This window comes from Gadus macrocephalus, chromosome 4 (genome assembly GCF_031168955.1).
Source record: "Gadus macrocephalus chromosome 4, ASM3116895v1".
Lineage (NCBI taxonomy): Eukaryota > Metazoa > Chordata > Actinopteri > Gadiformes > Gadidae > Gadus > Gadus macrocephalus.
This window is the reverse complement of record NC_082385.1, coordinates 27,198,857-27,212,609: the sequence shown is the minus strand read 5'-3', so window position 1 is coordinate 27,212,609 and position 13,753 is coordinate 27,198,857. Positions and strand designations below refer to the sequence as shown.

General features: G+C 41.5%; 1 protein-coding gene across 1 annotated transcript in view; it reads right to left on the bottom strand.

Moving 5' to 3' along the window:
* Nucleotides 1-13,551, bottom strand: part of LOC132455474 (cilia- and flagella-associated protein 47-like) — a 79,150-nt gene extending 65,599 nt beyond the window's left edge. Inside the window, exons 1-8 of the mRNA XM_060049337.1 lie at nucleotides 13,251-13,551; nucleotides 12,522-12,682; nucleotides 12,313-12,428; nucleotides 11,592-11,730; nucleotides 11,117-11,201; nucleotides 10,356-10,496; nucleotides 9,832-10,013; nucleotides 9,271-9,377 (exon numbers count right to left, since the gene is read on the bottom strand). Coding sequence (XP_059905320.1) covers nucleotides 9,271-9,377; nucleotides 9,832-10,013; nucleotides 10,356-10,496; nucleotides 11,117-11,201; nucleotides 11,592-11,730; nucleotides 12,313-12,428; nucleotides 12,522-12,682; nucleotides 13,251-13,394 — 1,075 coding nt within the window. The 5' untranslated portion in view covers nucleotides 13,395-13,551. The remainder of the gene's footprint in view (nucleotides 1-9,270; nucleotides 9,378-9,831; nucleotides 10,014-10,355; nucleotides 10,497-11,116; nucleotides 11,202-11,591; nucleotides 11,731-12,312; nucleotides 12,429-12,521; nucleotides 12,683-13,250) is intronic.
* Nucleotides 13,552-13,753: the final 202 nt, after the last annotated feature.

The window sequence follows — 13,753 nt, the reverse complement described above, 5'->3', positions numbered from 1 at the left end:
TTTGTCCCTGTGATGACGTTAATTTTCATGGCTACTTAGATGCATGTTAATGCAGGAGTCAACCAACAGACTGAGAGCGGAACACTCCGATCAATAATTTTTTTATAGCACCTTTCATACGGTTAGTGCAGTTCGAAGTGCTTCACAGATGACTGACAAACAGATAATAGGACATATATTAATTGAAGATGAAAGAAAGATTGCAGACAAAAGAATTATGACAAGAAAATAAAAATGTTAAATAAGAAAAAGAAAGCTGCCATAATAACGAAGACATAATGCTAGTTACTAAAAATAAAAAATAAGGAATTAATATTATAGTCCCTAAATGAAAGTGTGGCATGTTATACAATAAAAAGTTAATAAAAAAATTTTAGTTGACACTTTACAATAAGGTGAACTAATGAGCAAATCACTGAGGATTGTTGATGCGGGACTTAAAACTTATAGGAACTGTATCTCCTTCCTGATACTTTAATGTAAACATCTGTTTTTCTACTCATTTACAGGTAAGGCTCCACTCAAAAGGACACCATGGCAGCCATCAGAGATAAAGGCCGTCGAGAGGCACATAAAGGCATTAATACATGCTTGCACTGTGCTAGGGCTGCACGATTATTGCCAAAATGATTATCACGATTATTTTGATCAATATTGATATCACGATTATTTACCACGATTATTCATTGAAAAATAAATCTTTCGAATTTCTACCACCCCCTTGTGGTAGGAGCCACACACTGTGCTCAGCGGCAAATTGTCGCCAGGCCACGCCCCCCCCCCCCCCTTCCCCCTGTTTTCACGCTTCGCGCCGGACCCACGCAGTCGCAGACAGGTGTACAGGGAGCGCTTGGTTTGCTTTGCAGTGGAGGTAGAGCGTTTACTGCATGGGCGGGGCTCGTTTCTTTTTTCTTTTTCTTTTTTTTGAGGACGCATTATTTAAAATTTTAAATTTAAATAAAAAAAAAATAAAAAAATAACAAAACAAAAAATATATCGCGAAAATATCGCGGGAACACTACGTGTCATCGTGGGACGCCAATATTGTCATCGCGATAAAAATGCGATATATTGTGCAGCCCTACACTGCCAACAAAAACTGATTGGGAAAGGTGTTAAAGGCAGAGCCTGAAGCACTTGAGAACAGAATAGCAGAACGTGAAGTTTTTTGTTTATAACCGTATTACCGCCAACAAACGAAAAATGTGTAGGAGATCGTAATGAAATGAAGACGGAGACTTGATTGCCGGTGAAAATACCACGAGAAGGATTTATTTCCCCAAACACAGAACCACGCACAGCCAGAGGTGCGTTCCTTAAGTCATGCGTCGCCACCCAGGTGGGTCTCACGCCCCCTTCCCTTAAAGGGGGCACGCACCATACATCAAACACATAGTGATTTACGATACCGCTACAAATGTTGCTTAAGTACGTTTGTTTGAATTCCGTTTCTCTCAGGTGTTAGACATGTTATTGGCTGATGTAGTTCAAACATTGGCTGTTTTAGCACTATGCCTTTAGTAGTGCTACATAGTCGTGTTACGTCACAATAGACCTCTGAAGAATAAGTCCCGCCTCTGCTCCGGTTCCCTCGTTCAAATGTCTATGTTTAACAACATGGTGTTTTTGAATGATCGTACATAACAAAATCTAAAGGTGGCGAAGAAGTTAAAGCTGCGTCACGCTTTGTACTACACACTTTTTCCATCTAGTGTCAACTGGGTTTTTGGATCGTCTGTGCCATTAAATTACCATTAATAATTAGAACGATTATTAATGCTGACCTTTATAATCATCACTTGTGAGGACCAGAGGTTATATATATATATATATTTATACAACGGGGGACCTAAATCCAGCGATCTGATTGGTTCCCAACTGTTGTATAATGAGCGTATACACAACTGCTATGACGCCCGATCATTTTGTGAAAGTTTGCATATCACTCCGCGCCTGGAAGTAGAAACAGTTACAAAGTAAAACATATGTTGGATGATGGAGAGGGTGTAAATGTTGTTACTCCGGGAGTGAGCAAGGCGATGGAGAGACTAACGAAAGCTTAGGCACACGGCGAGTGAACTGCTCCATAGGATAAATTGCCGGCGAACCGCTCTATCGGAGCCTTCTCTCGGAGGGACGCTAAAGTGTGTTGCATAGCGACCGTCGTGCATTTTGAAGGCAGCCAGGAGGGACTACTTTTTGGTAGTCTTTAATAAAACGGCTACTTTGACTTTCTTGGTTTCTTTTTAAATGTAGTGTGTCTATGACTTTCGTTTCGCCATAACAGTAACCGTTGTATAAAAGCAATAGATCACTTCAGTCAGTGGCATGTGCTCATTATACCACTGTGAAGGGGGTCGCCGGCCCTCCGCTGCGCGTCGGGGCCGGACAACGCCCCTTAACAGTGGTATAATGTGCACATACCACAGCCTGGCGTGATCTATTGCTTAAATATATATATATATATATCTCTATCTATCTCAGTGTTTCCCCTAGGATGGAGTTGCAGCAGCGGAGGTGAAATGTTACGTTTTTCGCAAGCAATTTTTTTTGTGTGCTCGCAAAGCGCACCCTGCCGGGAGGTTTCTATGTGTCTGCTGGCAACATACAGTACATTTGTGCACAGTAATGAGCAGGGGAAATAAGAAGAGATTGAACATATTACAAGCATAATCTTTAAAACCATTATTTACATTTATTTAACCAAAAATATTTTAGATCAACAAACACCCTATGCATGAAAATCCCATAACCCAAATACTACAACAATCGAAAAGGTCTGTGCCTCAAACCAATGCATCTTTCCACTCCCTCCCCTCTCCCAATCACAAAGGTTGTAGTAGGAGCATAAATAGGCCATGCCTCTATTGAACAAGTTTTGGGGCTCTAGAGTCAATAATGGCGACGCTACTGAAAATGTTGCTAAAAAAAATGTATATTGACATTTTTGCTAAAAATAAATTTCTTAAAAATAAGTAGATATATTTTTCAAAACATAATGTTGCAGTAAGACCATAAAGAGCCCATGCATATGGAAAACGTTTTAGGGATCTAGAGTCAATAATGGCAACGCAATTGAAATTGTTCCTAAATAAAAAATCTTAGAAAATAAGTGATATATTTTTCAAAACTAAAGGTTGTAGTAGGACGATAAAGAGGCCATGCCTCTATGGAACAAGTTTTGGGGCTCTAGAGTCAATAATGGCGACGCTATTGAAATTTTACCATTGTGGTCATTTTCAGTTTTGCACTTTGCAGACGGTCCCTAAACTCGCGGCTGAAAGCCGACTGCTCGTAGAAGCCAATGCATTTCAGTTTTGCACTTTGCAGACGGTCCCTAAGCTCGCGGCTGAAAGCCGACTGCTCGTAGAAGCCAATTCAATTCACCGTTCGCTAAAGACGGCTCGTTTGGTTCTCTGGGTTACTACACTCAATTGTGTCGCAACGATGTTTCACTGATCTATTTAACCGCAAACTCTGAATCTGCGGAAGTTCCTCCGTTAATATGAAGCTCTCCTCCTCTTGTTAAAAAAAAAATAAATTCAGTAGCGGCGTTCATATTTCAGCAGCGGCGATACGCCGCTGCTAGGTGCATATAGGGGAAACACTGTATATGATTTGCTATGAAAAGAAAAGGTCCAACGGGGTTGGGGTAAATTGTTATTTTCTATTATTTATATATATATATATATATATATATATATATATAGAAAATAACAATCGACATATTTACATATACCTAATATAGGTATACATATATATATATTGTAGGTACCCTGGACAGGTTGCCTGGTTCAGTGTGATCACCAACAACATAGTTAATGTATGTAGGCCTAGAAAAAAATATAGTTCAATGTTATTGCTTAAGAAACGGATTCCTTCCAACTATTTACGAAAAATGCAATCAATAATTTATATACAAATAAATGGTTACATATCGATCAGCAACGAGGTTGGAGTAGCCGCCTACCCACATAAATAATTGTAATACACCAACATTGTTAACTGTCATACATAGCTAAACAAGCAAATGAAAAATGAAATACTAACAGAACTGAATTTTTTATTAGGCTACTAACAATATTATAAAAATGATACCGTAATGCACAAGTTCTTTGTCTTTGGATCTTTTGAATAAATGGATCAATAAATGGTGAATCGCAATGATCGCAAGGAGAGTAACATGAGTCATTGAGCAGCAGCTGAACCAGCAGCTAAATCCCTTTATCACTAAAACACTTTTAGTGAAACATTTTTAGTGATAAAAAGTCACCACAGTGCCTAAAAACCATGTACGTCATTCATGTTAAGTAAAAGGAAAAACCTCAGACATGAGAAGTTAACGGAGCCGTCCACTAAGCCCTCCCGATTGCCGGGCCGAAACATTTGTATCACTACGACTCCTTTTCAGTTGCCCACCCCTCCTTCTCCAGCAAAAAATAATATCATGAAACGGCTAATAAAACGCTTGTGGTGGCGTTTTGAAAAGAGGAAACTTAAAAAAATAATACATGGCATAAAGATAATTATGAGCCTTTGATTGATATCCAGACATTTTTTGCGGAGACACATTCCTGTTCCCCACTTGTATTGGAGTGAACGGAGATATCTACTTCTGGGCCCATTGAATCGAGGGACCCGTCCACAGCCCGCTTAAACAGCTGTAATACCAGGCTTGGCCGCTGAGCACTGGTGGAATGCGGAAGTATTCCACCAGTACACTAGTAGTACACTATCTACTACTAGTACACTATCCGCACTCACTAAGTGTGCTAATTTTCAGTTGTCAGTGTTGTTTCAAATCGAATACTCCGTGGTGCACTATCCAGGGTTCCCACGGGGTCTTAAAAAGTCTTAAAAGCATTGAATTTATGAATTTGGAAATAATACCTTAAAAAGACTTGAAAAAGTCTTGAATTTTGATATCTGTGTCTTAAAAAATCTGCAGTATAACTTCTCCGTATCGCATTCTCCTCAAAAGTTTCATTTCGTCAACCACTATTATTCTGATTAAATAACATAGCCTAAATGAGTTGCGCGGCGTGGGTGTCGGATTGACTCGGCTGCCAGATCGACTCGGGGTCGGGTCCTAGATGCACAATAATGACGCACTTCCTGTAAACGCTGTCTTTTAAATGCGCATGCGCGTTTCATTCATTCCCATGTTATTCCCAAGTATTAACGATCTCCTTTTGTTTTCTAATCTATGAACAATAATCTAATGTACAAATTATTGTTGCCTATACTTGGGTTGTATATAAAAGAAGAATCGGTTAACTCCATTCACTGAACGGGGCGATCCACTTTATTTCCAGCGCTCCCAACACAGAGGCCCCGTTTACACGAAGGGAAACCGCAGATATTTCCACGCAGTTTGGCCTCTCATTCACACGAAAACGGGGAGAAACAGGGTTTTAGGTTCTGAAGCGTCACATTATGTGCCAGGAAATGCTTAACGTCATATGAGCCATAGATATATATATTGACGAAATGCCTCGTCCGCGGTGCTGGCCAATGGAGTCGAACGTCACCACTGGCGGCCATCTTACCACAGTAAGCTGCTCACCCCATAACATTGTGTTGGTAGAGGTACATGAACTTTTTAAATAACCATAACTTGCTCAATTTTCAACCGATTTTCAAACGGTTTGGTTTGTTATAAACGTCAGAGATGTAGGTATGACAGTACATACTTATGAATAATTGTTACGTTCTAAGAAAAATAGAATAATGTTCTAAAATAGGTACAAGATTTCCCTTTACAAATATACGTCAAGAAAGGCTGCATGTTGAAATCCCCACCCTGTACAGAGATGTATTTATTTAATTATAACCATGTGTTTTCATATGAAATGAACATTAAACAGAACAGATCGGTGCAATAAATATACACATGCACAAGGTATTCATGTTATTTATGTCAAATCAATATATCGGCTACTAAAACTCAGCAATCTATTGCGTTGGTAACTTCACTCAAATCTATCTACAGTCAAGTATGCATTTAGACAAATACGATAAAATATGAATATAATATGTGCAACCTTTGTGGCTGTTCAAGACACACTGAAGGCATGATGCCAACATAGGTTTGCAGAGAACTATATACAATATGCACACTGAAGGCATGATGCCACCATAGGTTTGCAGAGAACTATTTACAATATGCACACTGAAGGCATGATGCTACCATAGGTTTGCAGAGAACTACATAAAATATGCACACTGAAGGCATGATGCTGTAAAAAGTGTAAATGCCCCCACATCCTGTCAAAGTCCTCACTCCTGAAGTGGTCACTGCAGAGCAGTGTCCTGTCAGAGGCAGCAAAACCGTCCCTTCTTTGGGCAATTCGATGTCAAATTACTGGGTAGCTAGCTAGCTATAGTAGCCTACCCGTGATATACAACTAAGCTGCACGATTAAGTCGTTTTTCGAGGAGAAAAGCTGCAATTTAAACATGTTCAAGCATCCAGAATTATAAACACGTTAATAACGTTTGTAAGAAACCAAACCGTTTGTAAATCCGTCAAGATTTCAGCGAGATAACAGTATTAGCGTTTGTGCAGATCAATGATTTCTATCCGCTACAACAGATTCCACCAGAAAGCTCTACTGTAGTAAGATGGCAGCCTATGGTGACGTTCTAGACGCCGTCGTAGGGCATCTAGTTAATATATATCTATGATATGAGCGCCCTATGTTTACAGTTTGTTTGTTACAGGAAGACTCTTGTGTTATTCGTTGTTGTTGATTCTGAGGATTCTGATTGGCTTGCATGGCTTTATCCTTCTCCCTACACTGCCGCCCATAGGTTTGGCATAGTTATAATGGTGCTCGACGGCGTATTCATGCATTTTGATGTAAACGACAAGGGGGGGAAATATACGTTTCTATAAATACCCTGCTACTTATAAACGTGGCCTCTAGAGTCAAAACACCGGAACCAATAATTGATAATGCAACGCTTCCCTGGGTCCCATATATGTCCCTGGGTCCCACACGTCACTTTGCGACAGCACTAGTTGCTACAACACGCACACACAGACCGCAAACAACAAGCCAAGCAGAAGCGCGAAAAATCGAAAGAAAATCTTAGCAGAAGACAAGAAAGTTTGACTTTCTTTTTATTTTTTAACGTTTGTTTACGTTATCTAGCGACCCATTTTATGCAATGTTACATCATCAAACTTTGTCGGTAGGTCTGTGAAATAGGCCGTGAAATAGGTTTTACCTTTTTATATAAGTGGTCTTAAAAGGGTCTTAAAAAGACTTGAATTTGGCTTGAAGAAACCTGTAGGAACCCTGACTATCCGAAATTTACGATCACGACTGCCACCGCGGCTCCTCCCCCGCAATAAACATCCCTCCTTGTACGGTGAACTCTACGCCTAGCAGCTATAAAAAGTTATAAAAGCTATAAAAACTACAAAATGACTATCAATGCAGGCTATGTGGAAAATGCGCTGACTTTGGCTTAGCCTGGCTCCGCCCTCTTCCGCTACATAGCTAAGAAGGCTGCCGTTGAGTACGAAAAGTATACATCGATCCACACTCCGCGATTTGACCGCTTTGAGTACACCATCCGGGTCCTTACAGTACAATAATTTTCGCCCGATCTGAATTGGAACGCCCTGCATACTCAAACTAAGGCTAGTAAGTACGGATAGTATGGATATTGGAACACATTATTGCAGCTGTTTAAGCGGGCTGTGGACGGGTCCCTCAATTGAAGGGGCCCAGAAGTAGATATCTCCGTTCACTCCAACACAATTGGGGAACAGGAATGTGTCTCGCCACCACAAGCGTTTAATAAGCCGTTTTATGTTATTCTTTTTTGCTGGAGAAGGAGGGGTGGGCAGCTGAAAGGAGTCGTAGTCAAACATGTTGTTTCGGCCCGGCATTCGAGAGAGCCTAGTGCATGGCTCCGTTAACTTCTCGTGTCCATGGTTTTTCCTTTTACTTAACATGACTGACGTTGAATTTTTTTTCTTGCCACTGTGGTAACATTTTATCACCAAAAGTGTTTTAGTGAAAAGGGGATTTTTAGACTGGTTCAGCTGCTGCTCAATGACTCACGTTCCTCTGCTTGCAATCATTGCGATTCACCATTGATCCATTTATTCAAAAGATCCAAAGAAAAAGAACGGGTGCATTACGGTAAAATGTTTATAATATTGTTAATAGCCTAATAAACATTTCAGTTGCGTTAGTATTACATTTTTCATTTGCTTGTTTAGATATGTATGACAGTAAACAATGTTGGTGTAGGCCTATTGAACTTATTTATTTGGATTGGCCTTTCCAACCTCTTTGCTGATCGATATGTAACCATTTATTTGTATATCAATTCTTGATTGCATTTTTCGTAAATAGTTGGATGGAATCTTGGACTACAACTGAAACTGGTGCGCGACCTAGACGTCATCGTTCTCAGCCACTCCCTCTGTTCGCTGATTGGACCGCCAGAAATCTGGTTTACATGGAACGCATTTACATTAAGCAGACCCAGACCTAGTACTGAAGTAAAATGAAAATTGAGCGGAATTAGGTAGGTGGGGGGTGCCAGGCTAAGATGCTCCCACATCATGTAAACAATCTGGGCACTCACGAGGAAAGCTGGAGGTTGTATTGATGTTGAATGTTACATTTCCTTGTTCAAGTTTTTATTTAATTAATTTTGAATGTTATTTTCTTTGTTAAATTCCAAATAACTTGTAATTTCTAAACGAAAGCCGGAGACTCCATCATTAAATATATTCGTTTTCGCGGTTATTCAGCTTCTTCCTCTCCTTCTGAAAAAACACGACCGCATTGCATTGTGGTATACGGGAGTAACATGTAGGGTACATGTTATGTACACTCAAACTTTGGGTATTTTAAGTGCACTATATAGTGCATGAAATTAACCACCGATAATTCGAACACCACTACAAAATGGCGAGCACCCTACATAGTGCACTATATCCGTGATAGGGAACGATTTCGAACACAGCAGTTTTCATATGAATGGGCGGCATTTTGGAATCCGCTGTCCGTTCTATAATAGGTCCATGGTGTAATTTGTTGGTGATATTTTTTGATGTTGTGTAATTGTTCCCGCCACCGTCACCGAGAAGTTTATGTTAATTAATTATATCGAGTGTGTCATGTGGGCTTTAATCGAAGGCAGCTCTCGTAGTCCTGCAGTGTAAGGGGCGCGAGAGTTGCATGGCGGCACCGTTGACGTACGAACCCAAGGCCCATGCGTGTCTATATGTATATGGCTTTACCGTTGAGGGGGATGAAGCCGTGCATGGTGTCCACCAGCTGAAACAGCAGAAAGACAGCGTATTCTTGTGGACCGGCAGAACTGGAACGCTTTCTGTCTTCAACAGGCCTGAGGAGAAAAGTCAATATGAATAAATTATGCACAAAATGCTCCAATATCACATACAAAATGTTCGAGGACGTAAGCTGACGTACGTTTTATTTTTTTAACTAAGTGAAGTCTGTGCATCACTCCTCGTTAGTATAGTGGTCAGTATCCCCGCCTGTCACGCGGGAGACCGGGGTTCAATTCCCCGACGGGGAGGAAACATTTTCGACTGAAAAGTTGTAGAGGATTCGCTGACGATACGCCCCACTGTTGGTAGGTTTGTTTACGGAAATAAAACGTTCCGTAGTACCACTCCTCGTTAGTATAGTGGTCAGTATCCCCGCCTGTCACGCGGGAGACCGGGGTTCAATTCCCCGACGGGGAGTTCACACTTTTCGCTTTTTTTTTTATTTCTAATTTTTTTATTTATATTTGCTGACAAAGCCATCAGACCGTCCCGGCTCGGACTCCCTACCTCTTGCACAACGGACTGAAGCGTACGGACACTGTGATGTGTTCGTAGGGTCCTATTCGACCCTGCTTGGGGACGCAGCAGACGACCTGGGACGGGTCTGGTACGTGGGGGGTCTTGCTGTTAAGGGTCTCTCTCCTTCTCCCTAGCAGCGCTGCATCCGTGCTTTTCCAGAGCTCTGTAGCCTGAACGAGAATTCACAATTTTACGCATGATTGTCTGTAGCAAAAGACGGCAATAAACACCCAAATAATGTTAATAATGTAAAAATACACATATTTTCCTACTGTTTTAGGGTATATTCGTATGAAAAAGTATTATATACTAAATCCCTGCCTACAATTCTGAATTTATTCTCAGAATTCTGAAAAGAAAATCAGAAAAAATAACACTTGTTCTCTCTTCCCCTTCCATATCGTCGAGATTCCTCATTGTTGTATTAGAGGCATCTGGCCAATGGTGGAACTGCAGCCTAAAGCAGCAAACGATAAATGCACCCGGGAGGGGGAAGAGGTCCGATTACCCACCAGCTCGGTTCCCTCCGTGGTGTCCTGAATGAAGCCCAGCCAGTGGCACGTGGCCGGCCCGTTGTTCTTCAAAACCACTCTCTCCACGCGGGATGTCCCATTGTAGACCGGTCCAAACGACAGGCAAGACAGAGGAGACCCCTTTTTTTGCGAAATAAATGTCTCACAAATAGATCGATTTGCAATAGTAAAGACTTGAACAATCGATTGTTTTATTCGATGGCTTTTACAGGTGAACGTTGCCCAAATTAGTTCGAAAAAAGAAGAGCGCAACAGTGAGGTCCAAAGTACTTTACGTAGGTAATGTAAGTCACGAATATTGATAAGTCATTGGAAAGGTTAACGAAAAGTAGGCGCACCATACAAACAGCTCACGTTTATTTTTTTAAATGAGTGGGGCCAATAGTACCACTCCTCGTTAGTATAGTGGTCAGTATCCCCGCCTGTCACGCGGGAGACCGGGGTTCAATTCCCCGACGGGGAGTTCACATTTTTGACTTTTTCTTTTTCTTTCAATATTTAACATACGACTTCCATAATACGTGGTAAGCAATTTAGACAAGCAATATTCAATTAAACCCGTATATTCTTGGTAATGTTATTTAATGATGCACACATAACCGCGTCTGTGACTACCGCGCTCAGAACCAGTGCGCCCTCTAGCGGCGGGAAAGGTCACACATGAAGGATGTCGAGTTTTATAATTAATTATGTACATTATTCACTTATATCGTATCTGAAATATGGCCCAGGCCATATACCTGGAGGTCGTATATCTGGAGGGCTTGGTCCACCACCTCAGCCCTGATCCTCAGACTCCGGTCTGGGCTGCTCTGGAGCTTCACTCTGAAACAGGTTGAAGGTGCGCAACACTCAGTGGCTGAGGGGAACTACGGTGGGCAGAGAGCAAGGCAATATTGAAACGGTGGCTTAACTGATGAAGGGTCGGATGATCAATAGCTCAGACCAAAGAAGATGTTTTACATGTGTTATATTTATCTAGTCTATGTAGATTGTGGACCAATTCAAATGTGAGACTTCATTGTTGTGACACATTTAGTTCTTTTTTTAACCTAAGACCTGTTAGAAATGATTGGTCATAAATACAAATGTCCTTTTACACGTATACAAAATTTGTTGAGGATACCACGTATTGCACCTTCAATGGGATAACTATCTCATATCTACTTGATCTTATACATTTCTTAAAATAAACCACAACATAGCCTAACTTACAGAGCCATTTCCTCTCTAAGCCCCGGCATGTGCGTGCTCAGTTCCACCGTTAACCACTGGGTGGCGCCTGGCATTACAGTACCGCGGCTGGGCGACAGTTTGACTGACGGATCTCCGTTGAACTTCACTTGGTACTGCCCTACACCAGGCCCACAGACAGACATACACGTTTACTGCACATGGTACTGCGCTACACCAGGCTGACCGACAGACAGGCACGTTTACTGCACATGGTACTGCCCTACACCGAGTACAGTCACAGACAGATTGACAATTTCAATATCTGACTTAAAGAATGGGTGATTGGTCATCCAAGATACAGAAAAAAAGTATTGTCAAATGTATTAATTGAAAATGACTGAAACGCAGACAGACAAACGGAGAGATAGACATTTGATTCTGTGTGGATCAGTTAATCAGTGTAATGAACGATTATTAGAAACAGCTGCACAGCGGAGTGATACAGTCCCAGCGCTGTTATACTCTCAGTATGCTACTCATGAAATGCTTTCATCCAATCAAATTACTGGTTCCGAACTAACTGTGGTCAAACAATACCAATGTCAAAAGACATGTAATAAAGTTGGAATAAATTAATAATAATCAAAGCATGAAGTACCTAAAAATAAAGATGACTGATGACTTTACAGTAGTAACTGAATGCATAACTTTTATGGTGACAATCAGATATCAGGATCACAATAGCCTCGATGTTATATACCTGGTGCTGATCCCTGATTGGTCAAAGGCAGCTGTTTAACGATCACCTGACTGGTTGCTGTAACCGAGCCAAAATCCACCAGGGAATCCACCAACAGTTTGCAGGCTGGTGGGTACCTGAACACACACGCATGCGCGCACACACACGAAAAAAGTCTAGACACAAATATTAGATTCATAAGCATTCAGAGGTAGGATGGGCCTACTTACGCCCGCAGCTGGACCTCCACCGTGGTCAGATGGTCGATGAGAAACTCAAGGCTGTCCGCAACCTCCACCGCCTGCTCCGGGGAGAAGGTCAGCGACCCGCCCACAGAGAGGCCCGGGGCCACGGCGGAGGACGGCGGAGCGTTGAACGTGAACTTGAACGGCTGGCGGTGGAAACAAAGCGAGACAAGATTACACAAGTATAGGCTTAGCTACATAGGCCTACTGTATAAAAGGATAATTATGAGCTTTAGGTAATTCGAGCATTTTGATAATATAATATACAAAATGTATAATCCAACCTTTTAACCAAATAGCCCACCTTAAGTATAATAATGAGCTTTCAACATAAATATATATTTATGTATAATTTTCCGTTGTTCCCCTGTTTACTACATTTAATTTGTTTCATACCTTTTCCCCCAGTAAAGACAACCAAATATATAATATATAGAAGGAAAGAAAGAAATGTTACATATAAAAACAGCTATATAGGCCTACATTTATTTTTGTATTATACAAATATAACACACATTATAGGATGTGCGGGCGTCATGGTGATTAATAAGTAGGCCTAGACACAATACAAGTTGCATTATAAAGTACAGGCCTATAGGCTAATTTTAATTGGACATCAAGTAGCCTACAGCTTTTTTAAATTCCCAATAAGAATGCATCCTATAAGTTTCACTGCAGACGGGTGTACCCAGAGCCCAGACCCTCGTCGTCTACCTTGGACGGAGGCTTCTGGAGCACGATGTCTCTCGAGGCTCCGCCGACATTGGTGACCGTGACGGTGGTCCGGTACACCTCCCCGACCCGCACCTCTCTGAACTCCACCCGGGGCGGCACCACCCGGACAGACGGAGAAGACATGCTGACGGGTGAATCAAGAACGGGTGGAGAAGATCACGAGTGGAACTTATTAATTGTTTTACATGCGTGAATTGTATTTCTAACTATCGGCGACCCCACATTCCGACGGTCTGCTCAATTCGTTGCCGGACGGTTGCTGGGCGACGAGTCACTAGACTCGGCAGACGTCGACGACTGCGGCACAGGTGGTTGCTAGGCAACGAGGACGAGAGTCACCTAACGATTCAACAAGTGGGCACGCAGGAACCCTATTTTTCTGCAGACTGAACACATTTTTCAATTTGATTTTTTCTTTCATAATGAATAAAAACTATATTATCATATCGTTGTTTTCTGTTATGCTTGGTTATGCCATTTAT